The 21,497-nt window shown below is 39.3% G+C and overlaps 1 protein-coding gene across 1 annotated transcript in view; it reads right to left on the reverse strand.

Annotated features, from left to right (window-relative positions):
- Window positions 1-1,545: 1,545 nt before the first annotated feature.
- The window catches only part of plekhh3 (pleckstrin homology, MyTH4 and FERM domain containing H3), a 35,234-nt gene continuing 15,282 nt past the window's right edge, over window positions 1,546-21,497 (reverse strand). The window contains exons 3-13 of the mRNA XM_084407383.1: window positions 17,241-17,329; window positions 15,522-15,704; window positions 12,424-12,581; window positions 10,707-10,830; window positions 8,784-9,090; window positions 7,676-7,883; window positions 7,189-7,325; window positions 5,864-5,984; window positions 4,917-5,348; window positions 3,880-4,071; window positions 1,546-2,007 (exon numbers count right to left, since the gene is read on the reverse strand). Of these exons, the coding sequence (XP_084263509.1) occupies window positions 1,870-2,007; window positions 3,880-4,071; window positions 4,917-5,348; window positions 5,864-5,984; window positions 7,189-7,325; window positions 7,676-7,883; window positions 8,784-9,090; window positions 10,707-10,830; window positions 12,424-12,581; window positions 15,522-15,704; window positions 17,241-17,329 (2,089 nt within the window). The 3' untranslated portion in view covers window positions 1,546-1,869. The remainder of the gene's footprint in view (window positions 2,008-3,879; window positions 4,072-4,916; window positions 5,349-5,863; window positions 5,985-7,188; window positions 7,326-7,675; window positions 7,884-8,783; window positions 9,091-10,706; window positions 10,831-12,423; window positions 12,582-15,521; window positions 15,705-17,240; window positions 17,330-21,497) is intronic.

Raw genomic sequence — 21,497 nt, forward strand, 5'->3', positions numbered from 1 at the left:
ATAAACGGATTATTATCAAGTTATTTGTCATTCGTAGACCTCACGTGACAGGGGGAGAAATAAACAACAAATAACCAAAAAAGTAAATAAAAATGATGACATCATACTTTACCCATGACGTCATCAGCTCTTTTGTAATTATTTCAATGCAAGCACTAAAATACAAATACAGGTCTTTATGAAAGATATATAAAACAAAAGTAAAAAGGACAATTAAAAAAAAAACTCACTTTCACACAATGTATTCAACAGACAGCCATAAATAAAACTAGTAGAAACTAACACACGTTAAAGGAGACAATGAGCCGTCATAAAGCCGACACAAGGCTTCATAACATAGCACAACAGACAGAGGCTACAGGTTAGGCTTAAAGGGATAGTCCACCCAAAAATGACACATTTGGTTATCATTTACTTACTTTTGTGTCATTTCAAACCTGTCTTGTATGACTTTCTTTCTTCTGTAAAACACAAATGAAGATATTCTGAAAAATGTCTGTTTTTTGTGTCCATACAATGAAGATCAATGGGGTCCAAACAATGTCGTTTGGCTTTCATTAAATGAAAAAAACAACAAAAACAAAACATAAAAATTATAATATCTTCTTTTGTGTTCAGCAAGATAAAAGGATGAACATTTTTGGATGAACTATCCCTTTTAATGGAAATGTAATTTCTTTAGAATATGGGATGATAATGTTGCATATCAATAGTGTTGATTTTTTGTCTATCTTCAGTGTTCGAGAGGTCTGGGAAGCTTGGTTTGAACCAAAATTGTCTTTTTTTTCAAAATGTCATTTACCCTCACGGGTACGAGGGTGCAATGGGGTGTCTAAGGTAGTTGGTTTTAACCGGATCTAAAGATCTGAGGCTGTTGTGGCTACAGGACGAACAGTGCAGAGTTATCGTAAGCTAACAGCACAGTCAAGCAGCACCAGGTCGGGCTCAAAGCTTTTCACAAATACACTTGCATCATTCAGATGAGCTAAGGATCCTTTGGTTTCTACAGCTTAAAATATTCAAATCCGTCTCTCACGCACACATGCACCACCGTCAGTTCGGTAATGGACAGTTATAAAGGTCGGTGTGAAAGTGACTTCCACCTGATTTCATTTCAAGGTCATGTACGGTTTGATGAATGAGTTTAACAGCGAGCCAGGCAGGAGTCTCGAAAGGAACGTTTAAAGCGCAGCATATGCGTATATGTGTGAGTGCAACGGCAGCATGTTTGTGTAGTCTTCCTGTAGTGCAATACAAAGACATTGCTGCTTGTTTTCCAAAAAATATATATATATGAACATCCCAATTATCATGGGAAGCAAGATAAGAAATGGAACTTAATTCGAGGTAAATTCCTTGAAAAGATGGTCTAAAAATGAGTCTTAATATTTAATGAGTTGAAGTAAAACTAAATTGATTTAATTTTTCAAATTAAGTAAAAGTATATTCATGTTGTTTTAAGGATGTTTAAACATTTAAATACTAAAAAGCAAGACTAAAATTATCCTTAAGAATTATTATTTTTTTGCACAGTTGATCTCTAAAGTCACATTATTTTCCTCTCGGTGATATTTGGCAGGCTCCCAGGTGGCAGGGGCCGTTGAGGGCCCCCGTGTCCGTTCTGGATTTGGCTGGCGGTGTAGCAAGTGAGTTACTGAACCTGCTCTCCTGTTTGTGGCTCCCTGGACACCTTCCACTCCTCTTCCATTTCCACAGCATCTGCTCCTTTCAGTCTCATCGGAGTTCGTCCTCTTTGCAAAGCTCCTCACAGGGAAGCAATCAGCCAGGACTGCATATGCACGTGTACATCAGTCAGAGTCAGTGTCAGTGTGTGTGTGTGTGCGCGCAAGCAAGCGAGTCGTTCTCTCTTCACACCGGGTGAGAGGGGAGCTCAAGTAGGGAGGGGTGGAGCTTAGGGTTTGTTTCTATGGAGATGCAGTCATCTTTGCCTAGCTGGCGACGGGTGGCACTGAAGTAAGCATTCATCAGTTGCATGATCTCAGTCAGCTGAGAGAGAGAGAGAGAGAGAGAGAGAGAGAGAGAGAGAGAGAGAAATGTCTTTAGTAAATTTCCACTGTAAAATTTGTTACAGACATTTTTGCCAGTGCTATGCACTTTACACTAGTATAATGACTCTGTTGTGCTCTAGAAGGCTTTGTACACTACACTTAACCCTTGGTTAACATGGTTTTTAGGTTAGTATGACTTTTTTGAAAAAAGTTTCTTATGCTCACAAAGCTGCATTTATTTTACTATTTATTAGTTCAAAAAAACGCACATATTATTGCACTTTAAGATAGCTGTTTTCTGTTTTAATATATTTAAAAATATAATTTATTCCTGTGATGCAAATTTGAATTTTCAGCATCATTACTCCAGTCTTCAGTGTCACATGATCCTTCAGAAATCCTTCTTATATGATGTCAGTGTTGAAATCAGTTGTGCTGCTTAATATTTTTGTGGAAACCACAATGCATCATTGATGAATAAAAGTATTAATTTCTAATTAAATTCGGCATTGTATTTAGTGTGAAACAATGCGGTGGAATGTTTTAGCTATTTTTTTAGCAAGAGGCAACCAATCATAAACTAAATACTTTACTCATTTAACATAATTACATATAAATATTAAGTTTAAAAAAAAGTATTTAAATATAATTGCTACATTAAATAAATAAAAATAAAAATAAATCTTAAATTTACATATATTTATATATAAAAAATCTTACATTTATATATATATATATATATATATATATATATATATATTAGGGCTGTGAAAAGATTAATCGCGATTAATCGCATCCAAAATAAAAGTTTGTGTTTACATAATAAATGTGTGTGTGTACTGTGTATAATTATTTTGTATATATAAATACACACACTTGCATGTATATATTTAAGAAAAATGTGTTATTTATATATACAAATATTTATATTTATATATAATATAAATTATATGTTAATATATACAGTATATACATGCAAATATTTCTTAAATAAATACATGCATGTGTGTGTATTTATATATGCAAAATAATTATACACAGTACACACACACATTTATTATGTAAACACAAACTTTTATTTTGGATGCGATTAATCGCGATTAATCTTTTCACAGCCCTAATATATATATGTTTTTGGCTATAAAATTTATTTAAATGAAATCAAACAGCAACTAACAGATGTCCTCACTTTTAATTGGTCACATTTAACCTTTATAATTTGTCACATTGATTTCTATAAGAGTTATTCGGGTTCAGAACAACTCTGGGCGACGGTTGATGACTGTCAATGACTAGATGTTATTACTAGTGTATGTGTGAGCTAGCAGAGACATTCATGCATCACTCAGGAGTTTCTTCAGGTTAAACCGTATAGGACTGAGGGCACAGGATGGGTGTGAGCCTGCAGCTGATATCAGGAGAAGATAAACTGGTTGTCTCAGTGTTTCCACATGTGTGCGCACTGAAAGTCACAGCTGGTCTGACCTGTATTGTGCGAGTACTGGGAAGTATACATGATAAAAACCCTTTGACATCAACGTCAATGTATTTTAGGTCTAAAAGCATCACGAACACTGCCTCGGCTAAGGGTATATGCCTTCCCTATAATATCTTGTATTTTTGGCCTGACAGTATCATGCATGGTGATAACATGAAGGCCAAGCTGCATCTGCACATTATTGCTAGAGTAAACCTATGGCAGGAAGATCTGGCTTGTATGGCTCATAGATATGTTGTGTTTTAATTGCTTAACAGACTAATATCGTAACTCCAGCCACTTCAAAAAAATTATTTTCAACAAGTTGCATGCTTCGAAGAATATTTCATGTCCATAGCACAAACATTGCGATACCAGGTAGAGCCCGCTTACCTTTGTGGTCTCAAAGAGCAGGTCTCGATCTCCTGCAGTGATCCTGAATGTGTTGCTATCAGAGACGCCATAGGAGCAGATCTGACCTATTGGTAGAGACTCCAACGCTTCAGCTTCACCCTGACGATACAGAGACACGCAGGAAGCCGCCACACCGAGCCACAACTTCTGAGAGAAGCTTCCTGTCGAGCTCTACAAGAAACACAAGGATGTCAGGCACAGCTGTGATTCTCTGGAAAAATTATCCAGTGGTACACTACCAGTCAAAATGTCACATGATCCTTCAGAAATCATTCTATCATGCTGATTTGGTGCTCGAGAAACATTTCTGATTATTATCAGTGTTGAAAACAGATGTGCTGCTAAATATTTTTGTGGAATTTGACAATATTAACTGTTTTAATTGTATTTTTAATGCAGACCTGGTGAGCATAAGAGACTTCTTTTACAAAACATAAAATAATCCTAACTCTTTCCCCGTCATTGACAAAAATTTCCGGCTTTCTGTGTTTTCACAGTAATACGGTAGGGGGCGCTATTACACATCTTCTGAAAGAGTACTGAATCTCCTGAATGATCAAAACAGGTGAAGAAGAAGCAGAAACAAGCAATATCATATGTAAGCATATGCATATGTAAAATAACGCATATAAATGTGTTGATGGACTCGATCTACTCCATACATGTTTTGATCATCTTTCTGAATCCAATCCAGTCTTTGACAAAAACGTTATTTTCTCAGCGTTATGCTCAAAATGTTTTTTTTTTTTTATGTAACTTAATTCCCACATTCAAGTGTAGATAGAAAAAGAGCATATTAAACTAGAATTTTTTGTTTTGTTTAAAGAAGAGGGTCTGTTCTTTCTTTTGATTTATTGCATTTTCAGATATTCATACAACAAAATATTCTGGGGGCCATGCAAATTTTGTGAAATGATCAGAAATGCTGACGGTGGCGGAGAACTTTGTTGTTGAAACGATTGTGGGGAAAGAGTTAATGATTCCAAACTTTTCACCAATAACAATCATCCACTCACAATGTAGAAGTCCACTTCATAGAGCGTGCAGCCAAACCCGGACCACTGCCGGGCGATGGTGAGATAGGCGGCCATGCTGTCTCTGCGACTGTATCCCACCAGGGCTTTCCAGTGCTCTAAAATGGTCGACATCACCACGGCTCCCTCCTCTCTCAGCCTGGCTCGCAGTCTTTGGTCCTCTTCCTGACGCCGCTTGTGCCCCCACAATGTCCCAGCCAGCAGACCCCCGGGGAAGGAAGGGCAGCCAGGGGGATCGACGGGGGCCAGCAGGGCCCGGGCCTCCACCACTTCAACCGGAAAGAGCTGCTCCAACGGCGGGTACGGAGAGAGGGCGCTGAAATCTCCCAGCAGACACTGCAGTCTCAGTGCCGCCAGAGAAAGGAGGTCATCCTCACAGGCTGGCAGCTGCCCACGCACTACCATCTCATGACACTGATACAGAAAGAGAGAGGGAGGGAGGGAGGAAGTCAAGCATGGGAAAGTTTACTGAGTTCACTAGTGTGTTGTGTTGCATGTTTGCTTTTCATCCGACTGATAAAGACGAAATGCATACATCTGTCCACACAACTGTGAAACTAGTCCACATTAAACACAAACAGAGAGGAAGAACTGGGAAATCCCTCTTTGTCTCTATGCCCCTAAGCTGCTCTCTGCTGTTTCATGCACATATAAAATGTCTTAAATGGATGTTAGCAGACAGATCCAAACTAGGTTGGCAGCAGTCGTGTTACACTTACCCTGTTTATATTATTCAGCAGGAATTAATGGCTTGTAATATAAATGTTCTGAGGAAGACATCCATTTTTAGGTCTTTATAAAACACATTCCACAGAAGGCCATTTCTCTTTTAGTCTTCTATCAGACTATTTCGGCCTATAGTTTTACTTAATAATCTACATTGAACTTTCTCATTTTTGCTCGTCCCTGCTTGTCTCGCGTTGTTTTACCTGCTCATAGAAGAAGAGGTACTCAATGCTGTCGGTACTGATGTTATCGGTGTCCAACAGACAATAGAGTTTGAAGCAGAGTCGGCACTGGCAGTCAGAGTCTGGATCTTTAGCTGACAAACTGGAAGACAGAGAGACAGAGATTTGTTAATGGAACATGCATATTAATCAGATGTGAAGCATAAAGCAAATACACTTTGCCCTATAGACACAACTTTGTACGCTACAAAAAATGCACACCACACTATAGGGGTCCATCGTGCATCACAAAGAATGGCTTAATTTAACAATACTAAGAAAAATGACCAAACAGGTGATGGAACCCACTGACTTCTATAGTATTTTTTTCCATACTATGTAAGTCAGTGGGTTCCATCAACTGTTTGGTTACTGACATTCTTCAAAATATGGAGTGAGTAAATGAGTACATTTTTGGGTGAACTATCCCTTTAAACCCTTCTCACGCACCCTAAAACTGTTTCAACTGTTTACATAAGTCCACAAGTCTTAGGAGACTTGTAAGGCAGGGCATGACGATAACAAATGAAATCCGCCAATGCTCCCTAAACACACGACTAAAATCACCCAAACAGAGCGAAGTCATCATTCGGAATCACATGACACCCTGACTCACTCAGCTTTTTCTGCTGCATGTGCAGGTTTGCACGCGCGGGTTTGTGTTTGTGTCTGCACACATGTATGAGTGTGAGAGAAAGACTAGGCGTGTGTCCATGAACCCACTTCTGGGAAGAGTTGGCACGGCGACGTGCAAAAACACACACAGACAAATACAAACACACTTCCCAGAATAAAGCGGATGCCTTGAATTCTGGCTGGCTGGGCTTATCTCTCCTTCAGTTTGCTTTCCACATCAGTTAACGCGATGACATCAGTCTCACCTTGAGATCCCTACTGGCTTACTGAATACTAATAAAGACCTGCTTGTCCATTCTCACAGTGTGTGTGTGTGTGTGTGTGTGTGGGTTGGTTAAAGTGTGATAAAGTGTTGGGAAAGTGAATAAATCATAGATAAAGAAAAAACAGACCTGCACTGTACTGTGGCGCAATCGTGGATGGTAATATCATGGTACCTTGATGTATATTATGGTACTGAATGATTAACATATTCATGTAACATGGTCTTTACACAGTACTTTAAAAATACCATAGTATTACCATGGTACATGTTAAAAAAAAACATAGTAATGTCCTGGTACAATGTCCAACAAACTATGGTATTGACGTGGTACTTTAGGTTTGGTACATTCAGCTATTTGCTGTATTCCACATAATACAACTGATTGAAGAAATTTAGACTGAGTTACTTTTCAAATCTGGTGATGACATCAGCAATTATGGTGCTGCCTCCGATAGCTTTCTCCCAGCATGTGTTCTGCTCAAAAAGAGCAAATGTGTTTCGGCTGTCCTGCAGTCCGAGGCGTTCCGCCATCTTCCTCACAACCTGGACAAAGGAAATGAGAGTTATTTTAGTTTACATTAGAACATTTTTGACAAAAAACAATTTAAGAAAAATTCTTGAATATTTTCTTAAATGAAAATACGCAACAAAAAATGCATTTACTTCTATTAATGAATAAATCAATACATGTCTGTGGAAGGATAACTGCTAAAAGAGAATTAAAAATTAAAAAAATAAATAATAATAAACTAATAGAAAAAAAATAAACTACTAAATGAATGTCTCGTTCTTATGTTTGTATGCTAATGATTACTTCTTTGTGTGCCAATAGTGACACATGAACGGAACAAGGTTCCCAAGCCCTGCTGTAGAGGAAACGATTGATGCAATACCTCATTAGCGGTAGTGTGCGAGGTGATCGGTATCTGGCAGCAGCCCGGTCCAGGGTAGTGCACAGTACACAGTATCTCCTGCCTTCCCATCAGCCCCTGGATCTCCTCCCAAGAGGGCACACACTCACGACCGCGCGTCTTCTCTAGAGCCTGGGCTATGAAGGACGCGTAGCTCTCCACCTCCGAGTCCGCACTCAAACTTTGAACCCTGATACATGGGGGAAGATAATAAAAGAAAGAGATTTTACAGGGACCATTTACAGAATTTCACATACAAACCACAAAATTTCCCTCCAAAAAAATCAGGGGGAAGTTGTGTGGCCTCTCTGTTTAGTTTGTCTATTTGCGATATGAAGTGTCAGCCACTTGGTAATCACATGCATGGCGTAGGCCCTAATTGTGTTAAGTAAACACATGCGGGAAGCGTCCGGAGGCCTCAGGAGAACAGAGACTCCTCCGTCTCCATTACACCAGCCGCCTCTGTAATCAAAGCCCTGTGGTCAACGCACCATTTCCTCAAGGCACACTCGTTTATTTAGCCATTCTCTTATTTTCTGCCCTTCTCCCCTGTCTATCCTCTGGCCTGCCAGTACTTTAAGAGTCAATTAGCCATGGGATGCAGAAAGCATTGTGCCATTTCCCAACCCCTCGAGGAGAGGAAAAGAATGAGTGAACAGGAAGTGAACTTTCAAATCCAGTCAACCTCAGGCAGCCCATATTTCCTGCACACTCAACCGCAGTTTTGGGTCTTTATACTCAAGGCCTTCAAGGGAATGTTTATATGTGTATGTTGCGATCCAGCTGCATTGGAAAACAAATTGGCGTAGAAGCAATTTTCATTCAGAAATTGCCAGAAAAATGTCACAATTACAAAGAAACGGCAAGAAACACATTGAATTAAAAGTGAAATTTTAAAGTAGAAAACCTGAAATTGTATTTACTTATAAAACTTGAATTATCTTTCATGTATTCACAACTTCAAAAAGTCATTTTGACATTATGGTGGGTGTGTGAGCATACACATCCAGAGGAGTGTATATATTCATGATCTAGCTCTTCAGAATAGCCCTGCTGTCTGAGAGATCTGTGTTATTCGTGTGTAACTGACCTCTTCAGGTGAAAGCGCAGGTATTTGAGAACGCTGCAGCTGGGCAGGAAGGTGCAGCTCATGCAGGTGAGCAGCTGCCAGTATCTGAGCTGCGGGTTTGGCTGCGTCTGCACACATGATTTGGTGACGCTGGTCTGTTTAATGAGCTGGCAGTAGAGTTCATCTCGGAGTGGCCGGAGGTCTAGGCAGGTCTGGAGGATTCCCTGTATGAGAGGAATGGGCTCGCGGGCCGACTCTAACTGCTGGAGGCAGTTAAACAGCCTCACCGCCTCCTCGCGGACGGATGTGTAGCCTTTACCAGCCATATCTAAGAAGAAGAGAGACAGAAGGTGTGTTAACTGGCACAATGGAAAGAAATCGAGTAGGACAATGTAAACCAGCTTTTTAAAAGAAGCTTTAAGGACTCCCTACGTCAAAATAAATGTTTGGTGTTTCAACTTTCAAAAATGTCTATAGATTTAAAATCAGATGTAATTCAATTTATTTAAAAAAGTTCTAAATAAAAAAATGATGGAAGAGAATGTAGAAAATTATACTACTTCCTCAAAACTGTCCTGGAATGTCAAACCTTAGTCTCTGTAAACAAGTGGTTGCAGGTCACAGTCAGATTCTTTTTTTACCCAATCAGAACGCCTTGATTTCTGCCAGCCAATCATTTTGCACATTCAGAGCGGCAGTCTATATACGTTAAGCCAGACGCTGAAAGCGTGATAGATAAACTTCATGAGTTTGAAGGATACAAAATGTGTCAAGAATAGCTTACACAGCCAAACGTCCTTAAACTTGGCATGAAACTGACATTGTGATTGTCTTCTCTATTGTGACATACACTGATGAGCCAAAATATTATGAAGCGAATATCGTTGATCATCTCCTAACAGGGCCACAGATTAAGGTCTGGGTAGATTAGATGATAAGCCGACAATCAGTTCCCAGAGTATTTCTGAAACGGCAAGGCTTGTGGGTTGCTACTGGTCAGCAGTGGTGAGAATTGACAGTGTTCTGAAGAGGGACAAACCACAAACTGGACTTTGGAGCAGTGGAAGAAGGTCGTCTGCTCCGATGAGTCCTGCTTTCTTTTACATCAGGATGGACAGCCATGTACATATGTTTACCTGGGGAAGTGATGCACCAGGATGCATTGTGGGACGACAACTAGCCAGTGGAGGGAGTGTGATGCTCTAGGAAACGTCCTGCTGGGAACCCTGGGTCTGGCCATTCATGTGGACGTCAATTTGACAGATACCTACATAAACATTGTTGTAGACCAGGTACACCCCTTCATGACAATATTGTTCCCTGGTGGAAGTGGCAAATGCACCTGCCATATGGCACTCATTGTTTAGGAATGGTTTGAGGAACATGATGAAGAGTTCAAGGTATTGCCCCGGCCTCCAAATTTACCAGATCTCAATCCAGTTGAACATTTGTGGAATGTGCTGGACCGACAAGTTTGATCCACAGAGGCTCCACCTGGCAACCTACAGGATTTGAAGGATCGGACTGCTGCTAATGTCTTGGTGCCAGATACAACAGGACATCTTCAGGGTCTTGTAGAGTTTATGCCTCGGCGGGTCGGCACTGTTTTGGCAGCACGAAGAGGACCAACAACATATTAGCCAGGTGGTCATGTAATGTTTTGGCTCATCAGTGTATAGCTGAGTGAAATGGCTTCTCTAAGAAGAAAAAATACAGGGCTGGACTTGAGTTCTTCCATCAGGAAACTATTTGATCAGTAGATCTTTGTTGTTCGCTAATCGCTGCAATCTTATGTGATTGACAGGTTGCTGGAGATTCCCTTGCGAGGGGAAGGGGACGTTTATGTTTTTCCATAAAAAACAAGAATTGTCCATTTTTAATTTATGATGAATTGAAAGAAACAGGAAGACAGAGTTAAATAAAGAGAGCCACCGTTTGACTCACGTGTGTGGTGGAGACTGCCGTAGGGAAAAGGCAGCAGTGGGGCGTAGAGGGGGCTCTGCGTGTACCTCAGGATGGGATTATGCTGATAGATGTGCTCCACAACCTCTGGATTGAATTTATTCTCCTATACAAAAACATTGCACATTAACACACATACAGTAATGCAAGGACAATTAAACACTTTGAAATAAATAAACTCAAGACAGATATATCTTCTGTGTACCATTATGTCCCCATAAACAGATGACCTCTTTGTTATGGGGTCGATCATGAAATGATGAAATGATGTTTCAAATGTAAATGCTGTGTTTGGGGAAACGGATGAGAGAAATGAAGGAAAGGGAAATTAATTTCAGCTTACAGACCCTGGCCAAGGTCTGCTCTGTGTATGTGTGTATAATGAAAGCTGCTGTGTACATTCCTAGGGTGAATAAGGCCTGTTTGTGTTGGTTGTGGGATGTTTGCTTATAACAGACCTGATAAACCAACCCAAGAGCAGTTAAACATGACAAGATATCCTGCCATTACCACTATGTACTTTGTGTTTGAGTTTGTGAGAGGTCAAATGAACAGTATACGTAAATAGTATCATAAAATAATAGTATAAATAGTATAGTAAACTTAAGTTTATAGTATCCATGTCAGGAACTATATCTTCATCAAAACAAAATTTTCTAATACATGGTAACCATTAAAAAAATAAAAAAAATTATAATGAGGCAAGAATATAGTGTCTTTTAGTCATAACTATAATGAGAATATAGCACAGCCTCCCGTGTCTTGTTGTTTCAATATTTAACATCCATTCATAACTTATCTTTAAGAGTAATATAGCAATCAGCAAGATCATTTTTGGGGTCTGGCCACTTAACATTTCAACCATTGCGGTTTTCACGCCTGTCTGTCTGCCCGCCTGTCTGTTTAAGTGCGACCTCAATGGGATTCCAGGGAGTTCTGTGGGCTAGCAACTAACATCCTATTAATACAGATCTCTCCGAGAGTGCCGGCATTACATCATAACAACAGGGTTATTCTGAAGAGCTACTCTCTGCCTTCAAAACTATTTCCAGGGACACGAGATACCGAGCAGCACATCTATAAGTGTAAAATCACTAGCCAACAAACTAATAATAATAATATACTGGGGCAGAGAGATGACAGTGGGTGGGGTTTAGACCGTTTACACACCGTGTCTGTGTACCATCCTGACAATGGACCGTTTAGGAGCTAAGCTGCCATTTTTATGTGTGTACATACAGGTGAAATTTGAAACATTTTTATATCGTGCAAAAGTTCATTTATTTCAGTAATTCAACTTAAAAGGTGAAACTAATATATTATATAGACTCATTACATGCAAAGTGAGATATTTCAAGCCTTTATTTGTTATAATTTTGATGATTATGGCTTACAGCTATGAAAACCTTTTCACAATATTCTAATTTTGAATTTGGGGTTTTCATAAGCTGTAAGCCATAATCATCAAAATTATAACACATAAAGGCTTGAAATATCTCACTTTGCATGTAATGAGTCTATATAATATATTAGTTTCACCTTTTAAGTTGAATTACTGTTGATATAAGTTGATATTCAAATTTTTCGAGTTTCACCTGTATACATTCAGTTTATTTATATATATGAACTTTAATCCACACCAAGTTGACATTTATAATCCCTCCATTTATAATCGCTTCATGTACGTGTGTTCTCTTACCTCGATGTCTTGTATGAGGAGCTGTGTTGGCGTCTCCACCGGCGCTTTGCTGTCGATGACTTTCTGCACGGCACACGCCCAGTGCACCGCCTCATTGTAGTGCTTTGTGAATAGTCTGTAGCAATGCTTACGGCCATACACTGTCAGACTCCAGTAACCTGTCACACACATTTCAAAAAATTTCAAAAAGAAAATTCACCAAAGCTGTGCAGTACAAAAATAGCATCTCCTAACAAATACCGAGAGTGTGTACATAAAGAAAAGTAAAAAAATGCAATAAAACGTATATGTGCTTATACTATTTCGGATTAAAGACAAATGTACTAGAGCTCCAGTATTCTGACAATACTAAAGCCCACCAATCTCTCTAGACTAGGCAAGATTTCGCTCAACAAAATATCTAGCCAGTTAAATATTTTAGAGCAGAACAATGTATATTCACAGAAGAAATGTTCCTGTTATTCATTTTGGGTAAATTCCTTGATATTTCAAGGTTTTTCAGGACCACAGTGTCTATAAGATTTGCAGGCCAAAATATTCAGAGTCCACTGTAAACAACTCCTATTTCTTGGCCACGAAATTGTACCTCATTATCTTTTTCATTAAAAGATCTGTTTTACTCTGTGGACGAGCCATTAGACATGATATTATATGACGAATTGTTTGTTAAAAGAAGAAACTGTTTCCATCGTGTCCGCTGTGCTGGATAATGAATGACTCCTGACCAACTGCTGCCCTTGGCTTGTACACACAATTTCAGATATATACACACACACTTTTATCTAGGAAAGTCCCTAAAGTTAATCTGGGAAAAGTTTAGAGTTTTGTGGACTGTGCTGGTTGAAAGTTTGCGTGTGTGTGCGTTTGTGTTTCAGAAATCCAGCTGAACATGTGCCAAGTGAATATGCACACACAAACACACACGCACGCACACACATATACTGTACAGTATGACTAAGTCTTTGAGTCTGTCTGGTCATTGCCTACCAACTCCCCAGACAACAATGCATGCCATTTGTCTGCCTTCATTTTGCTTTTGCTCTCAAACAATCCTGCATTTCATTTCTGCGATCAAAGTCTTCCCACAAGAAAGATTTCACGTCAATGTCGAAAAGAGATCAGCAGTCTTACGGCTGCTCTGTGCCTGTGATCTGACCAAAAGATCTTCTCTCTCTGAAAAAATGCATGTCATCGTGAGGGCAAATCCTAAAATAGTGAGTGAAATACTGTTTATCTTCCACTGGACTTTAAAAGGCAAGTTCACACCATTTACTAACCGTGATACAAAAAAGTGACAAGCGATTTTGCAAATATATTTCTGCAATGTCAAACATGGATGAGGAGAGATGGAAAAATGTTGAATATTGTACAGTAAATCACAAGGACAACCTTAAAGGGATTAAACGGAGAGATTACCCAAAAATTACAATTCTGTCATTATTTTAGGCTTAGTTTACATATGAACATGCATACATAGAGCACATCACATATGATAACCATGGAAACTCGTATGTGCGTCACATGCTTGAACAAACCTCATTGGTTCTCACACAACCAATGGGCTTCCATGTTTACCATACCATGCTCTATGTGTGCCTGTCATGATTGTTTAGATGTAAATAAAACGTAAATCTCTTCACAAGACTGAAAGGGAATGAAACCGCTCAATTCATATAGATTAGTTTTACTACGCCTTTATGACCTTTTGGATCTTCTACGATTCTGTTACCTTGACTTTGAATGGAGGGACAGAAACCTTTCAGGTTTCACTTAAAATATTTTCATTTGTGTTTTGAAGATGAACAAAGGTCTTTTGGGTTTCAAACAACATGATAAATGTTGTTCCAAATGATGACAGAATTTCAGTAGATGTGAATACAGGGAATGTATTTTTAGTTTTACACTCCTTCAGTGCAAACAGAAAGAACTGCTCTGACTGGTTGTTTTTAAACTTCTTTTAAAGACATACTCAAAGGTAAAAATTATGCATATAAAAAAAAAAAAAAAAAAAAAAAAACGGGTATATAAACCAGAAAACGCAAAATAGTTCACCAAAAAATATTTTTCCATATGCTCTCAGAAAGGAAATATGCAAAAAGTACCATTTATCACTTATCACTAGGGCAAAACACTTAAAAAGACAATATTGTACCTTATCTATTCATCCAAAAACTCACCCTCAAGCCATACCTATGTGTATATGACTTTCTTCTTCCAGCCAAACACAATCGAAGTTATATTAAAAAATATCCTGGCTCTTCCAAACTTTATAATGGGAGTGAATGGTACATCGGATTTTGAATACCAAAAAAGCACAACCATCCCTCATAAAAGTAATCTCCGGCTCCAGTGTGTTAATAAAGGCCTTCTGAAGCAAAGTGGTGTGTTTTTGTAAGAAAAATATCCATATTTATAACTTTATAAATTATAATCACTGACTTCTGGTAATGGCCGTATGCGAGTCTAGTTCCGGCTGAAGAGTAACCCCTGACGCGATGTATGACGTAGGATGTAGGAGTAGCGTAAGCTCAGGTGAGAGTAGACGCCTCTCGCGGTTTAAACAAATTGGGCTGTGCAACAAATTCAAGCTCGTCTTCTCTTATATCAAAACTTACATCAAAACATTTCTCTTTAAAAATTCACGTTATCTAATTCGTTATCTTTGTTTTGGTCTGCTCTATCCTCCATGCTTCCACATTCGTCAACGTCATGTGTCGCCAGGTCAGAGGTCTTTTTATGACGGATGGATGTGCTTTTTTGGGCTTCAAAATCTAAGGTAACATTCACTCTCATTATAAAGCTTGGAAGAGCCAGGATATTTTTTAATATTACTCCGATTGTGTTTGGCTGAAAGAAGAAAGTCATATACACCTAGGATGGCTTTTTGGGTGAACCCTTTAAAAGTGCCTTTTAGTACCTTAGAAAAGTAATTTGTACCCTTAAGGGTACAACTATGAATAATTTAGGGAAAGGCACACAGTTGTCCCTTCAAGGGCACTGCTCCAGTGACAAGTTATTGTGCCACTCATTTTTAGAGAGTGTACACAATGAAAGGGTTTATGTCCCACAATGTCCCAGTTTATTTGCAGGTGCGTTACCTGTCTGTTTGTAGGTGTGTTTATCGGGCCACAGCACTGAGCAGAGGGACGTGAGTACAAGCGTGCCGAGTCTGCGAGCATCTCTGTCCGAGCCGCTGTAGTAATCGAGAGAGTCGGTTGTTAACACGAACCAGAACCTCCTCTGCCGGAGCCAGCCTCCCTGGACCTCTCGCAGGAGCCAGCCTGAAAAAGAAAGAGAAAAATACCCATATTATACATGATGAATAGTGCAACAGATCAATCTGAGAATATGAAGGCTCCATTTCAAAACCTGACAGAAATAAATTGTTTAATTTGAAATATCATTTTTTGGAGATCCAGAGCATCACAGAGCTCATGCAGAGTCAGACTGAGTGCTCATGGAAAAAGGCGTGACAGCACAAACCAGCCCGTCCACATCCAGTCGAGAGCAGCGTACCAAACCATCGCTCACCCATCTTAATAGAGGGTTGTGTTAAGTTCACACTGGGGATAAAATCTCCCTCAAGACCTTCAAACCAAGTTTGTCGGCTATGCACAAATGTGTATCAGAGCCAATAATCAAGACACATTTCATGGGAAAACTGCTTTTTTTTGGAGAAACCCTCATGACACCCGGACCATGTTACCTTTTTTCCGCTGCTGCTTGCAGATGTACTGCACCTGCTACCTTTCCCGTTGAATATGTGTGTGTGTGTGTGTGTGTGTGTGTGTGTGTGTGTGTGTGTGTGTGTGTGTGTGTGTGTGTGAGAGTGAGTCAGCCAGACAGACTGGGGGAAGACTGTCTTATTTAGCAGCTCCACGGGCCAGCATGAGACAGGCTGGCGGAGTATTTGGACCCCTCTACACTAATATTACTTTGCCCTGCTTATTATTACTCATTACATGTGATTGAGTATTATTACCACTCCAGTGCAGCAAATACTGCACAGTGCTCACATTTACACACCCTGAGATCACAGACAACTCTGAATAACACACTCACACACACACTTAAACCTGTGGACAGCAACGTAGGTGTTGGTTAACAATGTCTAACTGTCTCAATTGGTGTGCAGTGTGTCTGCCAATCTGTGTGTCACTGATAATACTGCAAGCTATAACTGATGCATGTGTGTGTGGACTTACCTATAGATTGGGGACAAAACTGTACACAAAAGTGAGCTAAAGATGACAAAAACATCATTTGGGTACTATTTAAAAATATGCATTTTTTGTTTTTATGTAAATATCTTTTAATTGTTTTGATGGTAGGGTTTGTCTCAGATTGATCAATATTTTTTCCACAACAAATAACAATAATGATTATTAGTGTTCAATAACCGATTATATTTCAAAATTGATGATAATAATAAGAAATGTTTCTTGAGCAGCAAATCATCACATCAGAATGATTTCTGAAGGATCATGTGACACTGAAAATTCAGATTACCATCACATGTATATATTATATTTACACAGAAAGCAGTTATTTTAAATTGTAATAATATTTCTTTAAAATAATGATATTTAAAATAATCATATTTTTATAAAATTCCTGTTTTACTGTATTTTTGGTTAAATAAATGCAGCCTTAATGAGCATAAGAGACTTTAAGAGACTGATTCTATAATTGTTGTTAATAATGGATAGTGTTAATATCCACGAACGCACCAATGCATGCAAAAAATACATTTGGTCTTATAGCCATAATGACAACTATGGTGCAAGAGAATTATTAATTAGCAGAATTTCTCTCACCCTTTACGAGCACCTCTGGGTCTTCGTCCATCGTCATCTTACCCTTCTGCATGATGAGACTTCTCTTCTCCTCAGGAACTCCTGACAGACTGAACAACATGGAACACAACATAGACGTCAGCAATGTGCCTACTGTAACCCAGTAAGTACTGTACGACCCCCTCCCCTGGCCCCCAAAACACACACACACACACATATATATATATATGTATGCACACTATCCCTTGAGGGAAGTTGGGGTCAACATCATAATTCTGCTGCTAAAACAGACCCCAACATAGTATGAAACCACTTCGCATATGCAGACATTTCACATCTCACACACAAACACAACACTCACACACACGCACATCCCTCCACCCTCCACCACCATGGCCAGGCAAGCAGAGCTTTATCGGTCTGGCAGCCAGGGAAAAGACTGAAAATAAATGTGACTAAGAGACGCCAAGGACACTCGCACGCTAAGAGAAACCTAGGAAGAGACGAGGAGAACAAGAGAGGTCTAGGGGCAATAAAATAGTTGTCATTAAAATTCACAGGGCTTAGGACAAAAAATGTTATTGGTGGTGGTTCCAATAAATATGCTTTACTATAAAGGACCTTAGTGGGACATTCCTCATCATTGGGCCATGGACAGTGTTTTCGGATTTATTTTTTTGGATGTGGTACCATGTTTAATGAATAACCTTTGAGTATCATGGTATGGTTTAAAGTACCATGGTACTGCCATGTAAAATGTTTTGTGGTGTAGTGGTTAAAGGATAGAAATCACTATGGATAAAAATCAAGGCCACAAGCATCTACTGTACTTTTGGACTAAAAGACTCTTGTTAAGTGCAGAATAACAACTTGTAATGAGCAGGTAAAAGATTAGTCAGAGGACGTCAGTAGCTAACAACTGATAGATTATTTGAGGAATGCTGGGAGCACAAGCACCTTGAAGCAGACAGTGACGGATAGATAATCACTCTGATAACACTGGCACTCAAACAGACTAAAACACACACACACACACACATTGGGCTGTATTGGAGGAATTGAATGTGGCAGTGAGTCGGTTAATCAAACGAGACATTCCTGAACCTCCTGTTATCTGGAGAGAGAGCTTCAATTGACACTAATTATTTGGACTTGCTAGTTTCTCACCCAAATTAGCCATTTGTTAAGTCAATGAAATTCAGAGTCCTGAAAACTCATTTCCTCTTGCTGATACCCTGGAAAAATATGGTTTGTAACCAGAGATCATATAATCACTGATCAGCTGGACAGATACTGGCCTGTTGCACATATAGGATCTGAGCAAATGATCTGATCGATCTCACACGTAATCATACTTTATGCACACACACCACCAAGTTGAAATCTCTCATTCTGTCTTCTTTAATAACAAACTGATAACAAAATATTGATTATATCAATAAGCCGATACCAACAAGCTGATGAAATTGTTTGATATGACAGATAATATCATGATATGACAGATAACAGACGATAGCGGTGCATCTGAGTATTTTTGTGTTCTTTGAATGTTCTGTACATTTATTTACAGGTCTGTTTACAAGTGTATGTGTGTAATGGAGATGCAGTGGTAGATCCCTGCGGATTTGCATCACTCTCTAATTTAAGTTAAAGCTCAGACAGAGTCAAGAGTTTACAGACATCCATCCGAAAGAGGGAGAGAATGAGAGAGAGAGAGAGAGAGAGAGAGAGAGAGAGAGAGAGAGAGAGAGAGAGAGAGAGAGAGAGAGAGAGAGAGAGAGAGAGAGAGAGGCAGGCAGCACAAAAAGAGGAAGCCTCCATTCGCAAGAGCTGTGAGGGCTGGAATCAGCCGGTCAGAACCTGCCAGAACCGGTTTATGGATCAGAGCAGAATCAAGATCAACAATCCGGTTTTAACAAAAAACATTCTCTGTCCCTCAGGCATGAGAATAACCCTCATCCTAATCTAGACAGCATTAATACACACATACACACACAGATAAAGTGAGCCGAGCTCTGGAATGAGACTAGCACGCAGATACAGATAAACATGCTCTGCTATATAGAGACTTTAGAGGGCAGTAAGATATCTTATGGATATGAGGTGTAAAAGTGGAAATGAGCTTTATGACTCATGTCTCAGGGGCTAGATCTGTTTTACTATCTGTCTAGACTAACAGTAAAACTAAAAAGGTTTTATGAATATGGGGTTCAGAGAAGTTTGTGATGGTGACCTAAAAGGATAGATATTTTGGTGCTAAACTGAAAAACCGGAGCAGGCGATGACATATCCAGATCGGAGTCGGAGCACGCCGCATTTCACTTAAAAGTTATAGAGAGATATGAAACACTGACTCATCGGATTATCTCTTAGCTCTGTACAGGACATGACAGTACAGGAGACCGTAATACCCAACATACAGCGTGCACTACAAAATAGGAACTCATAATCTAAGGCCTGTTTCCAACAGCATGCACATGCGGCACAGTGGCGTATCTGATTATGATGGATGGATGGATGGATGGATGGATGGATGGATGGATGGATGGATGGATGGATGGATGGATGGATGGATGGATGGATGGATGGATGGATGGATGGATGGATGGATGGATGGATGGATGGATGGATGGATGGATGGATGGATGGATGGATGGATGGATGGATGGATGGATGGATGGATGGATGGATGGATGGATGGATGGATGGATGGATGGATGGATGGATGGATGGATGGATGGATGGATGGATGGATGGATGGAGACACCTCTATAGTGAAGAATGGCTCTAGATAACAGAATGGTTTCTAAGTGGCTGAAGAACCGTTTTTGTTTAAAGTGCAGATATGATCATTTGAACCATGTTAGCCTATCTGCCCTTTTCTCTGGGAAAATATAGTTAGCGAGTAAAGAAAGCAAGAAAGGCAGGAAGTAAGGGTTACAGTTGGGTTTTGGCTGTCTAAACAGTGATGCCCTTTTGAGTGAATGAGCCACTCTAGATCAATCTGAGCACCTTGGACCCTCGGAGCCAGAAGACACAATTACATGTCGTTGATTACCTAACAATACCAGCTCCCGATCGACATGAGGCGGGTCACGTCTCGTTCAAACCTCTCAAAATATAGCTATATAGCAGTAGTGCGCACACACACACGTGTCTGTGCAGTTACTGTGTCTAAACTTGAAATGCCACACCTACACGCGAAGGCACTGATAAAGCACAGGGTTTGGCGTGGTGTGACTGTGTGCCAATCTTATCCTATATAATGGATCAAACAGTGACATCAGCATGGCACTAGGCCAAACCTATGTGCTCTGACTCGGCCATCCTTTCAGCTGAATGAGGAAGAAGAAAGTAATATTTCCTCATTTCCTGTAGAAATGAATGAGACGCTGCCATTCTGACTGAACAGATGTTTTCAAATGACGACGACGTGATCATTTTGAAACGATTAATATGTATCATGATGTATCTGTATGTTTACAGGTTGTGTGGATATGTTTGCCCAAATTAATATTTTTTTGTTTAGACACTGATCAAGAGACTTATGGAGTTTCATATTAACTTTATCCCAGATATTTTCTCCTTAAATTCATTTGGAGAAATAAAAATGTAATTTTATAGAACTATAAAATTAACGTGAATAGCATAGCTCAGATAATTCAGTATGGGAAGAATTTAAATTTATACTGAAATTATGAAGATGTGATGTGAATAAAATACATAATGCACAGGGGAAAAAAGGATATGCTCACTTGAGGTGGATACATTTTTAATTTTATATTCAGTCTCAAAGTCAAGTGACTGTCTCAAAGTCTTACATTTTCCTATCAAAATTATTGTAAAGTATTGTAATAACGTAAAGCATTTACCAATGATCACAGATCAAACTTGGCAAAGCGTAAAAGCACTTGTCGCACTGTAAATTGTAATTAATTTATTACATGTAATAAAAGTGCTACAGAGGCTTTTCCAGTGAATGCCACCACAACAATTTTTTTTATTGAGCCAATTTCCTCAGAACTTTATCACAATTTTTTATTACATTTAACTCTCAACTTCAAAGATGAAAATATAGCTATTCCTGAGATCTATTATTTGGAGGAGGAAAAAAATCTCTCTTTCCCATTTGCTCTCTATTTAATCTTGTTGCTGTGAAGAAGAATTAACGGAGACATTTAAAGGTCTCATTTGTCATTTTCTTTCCTATGGGAGACTGAAATTCATAGTCAGATTTGTGCTGTGATTGTGTGAGTGAGTATGTGTTAGATGTTGGAG

The sequence above is a fragment of the Rutilus rutilus genome, assembly GCF_951802725.1.
Source record: "Rutilus rutilus genome assembly, chromosome: 1".
NCBI classification, from domain to species: domain Eukaryota; kingdom Metazoa; phylum Chordata; class Actinopteri; order Cypriniformes; family Leuciscidae; genus Rutilus; species Rutilus rutilus.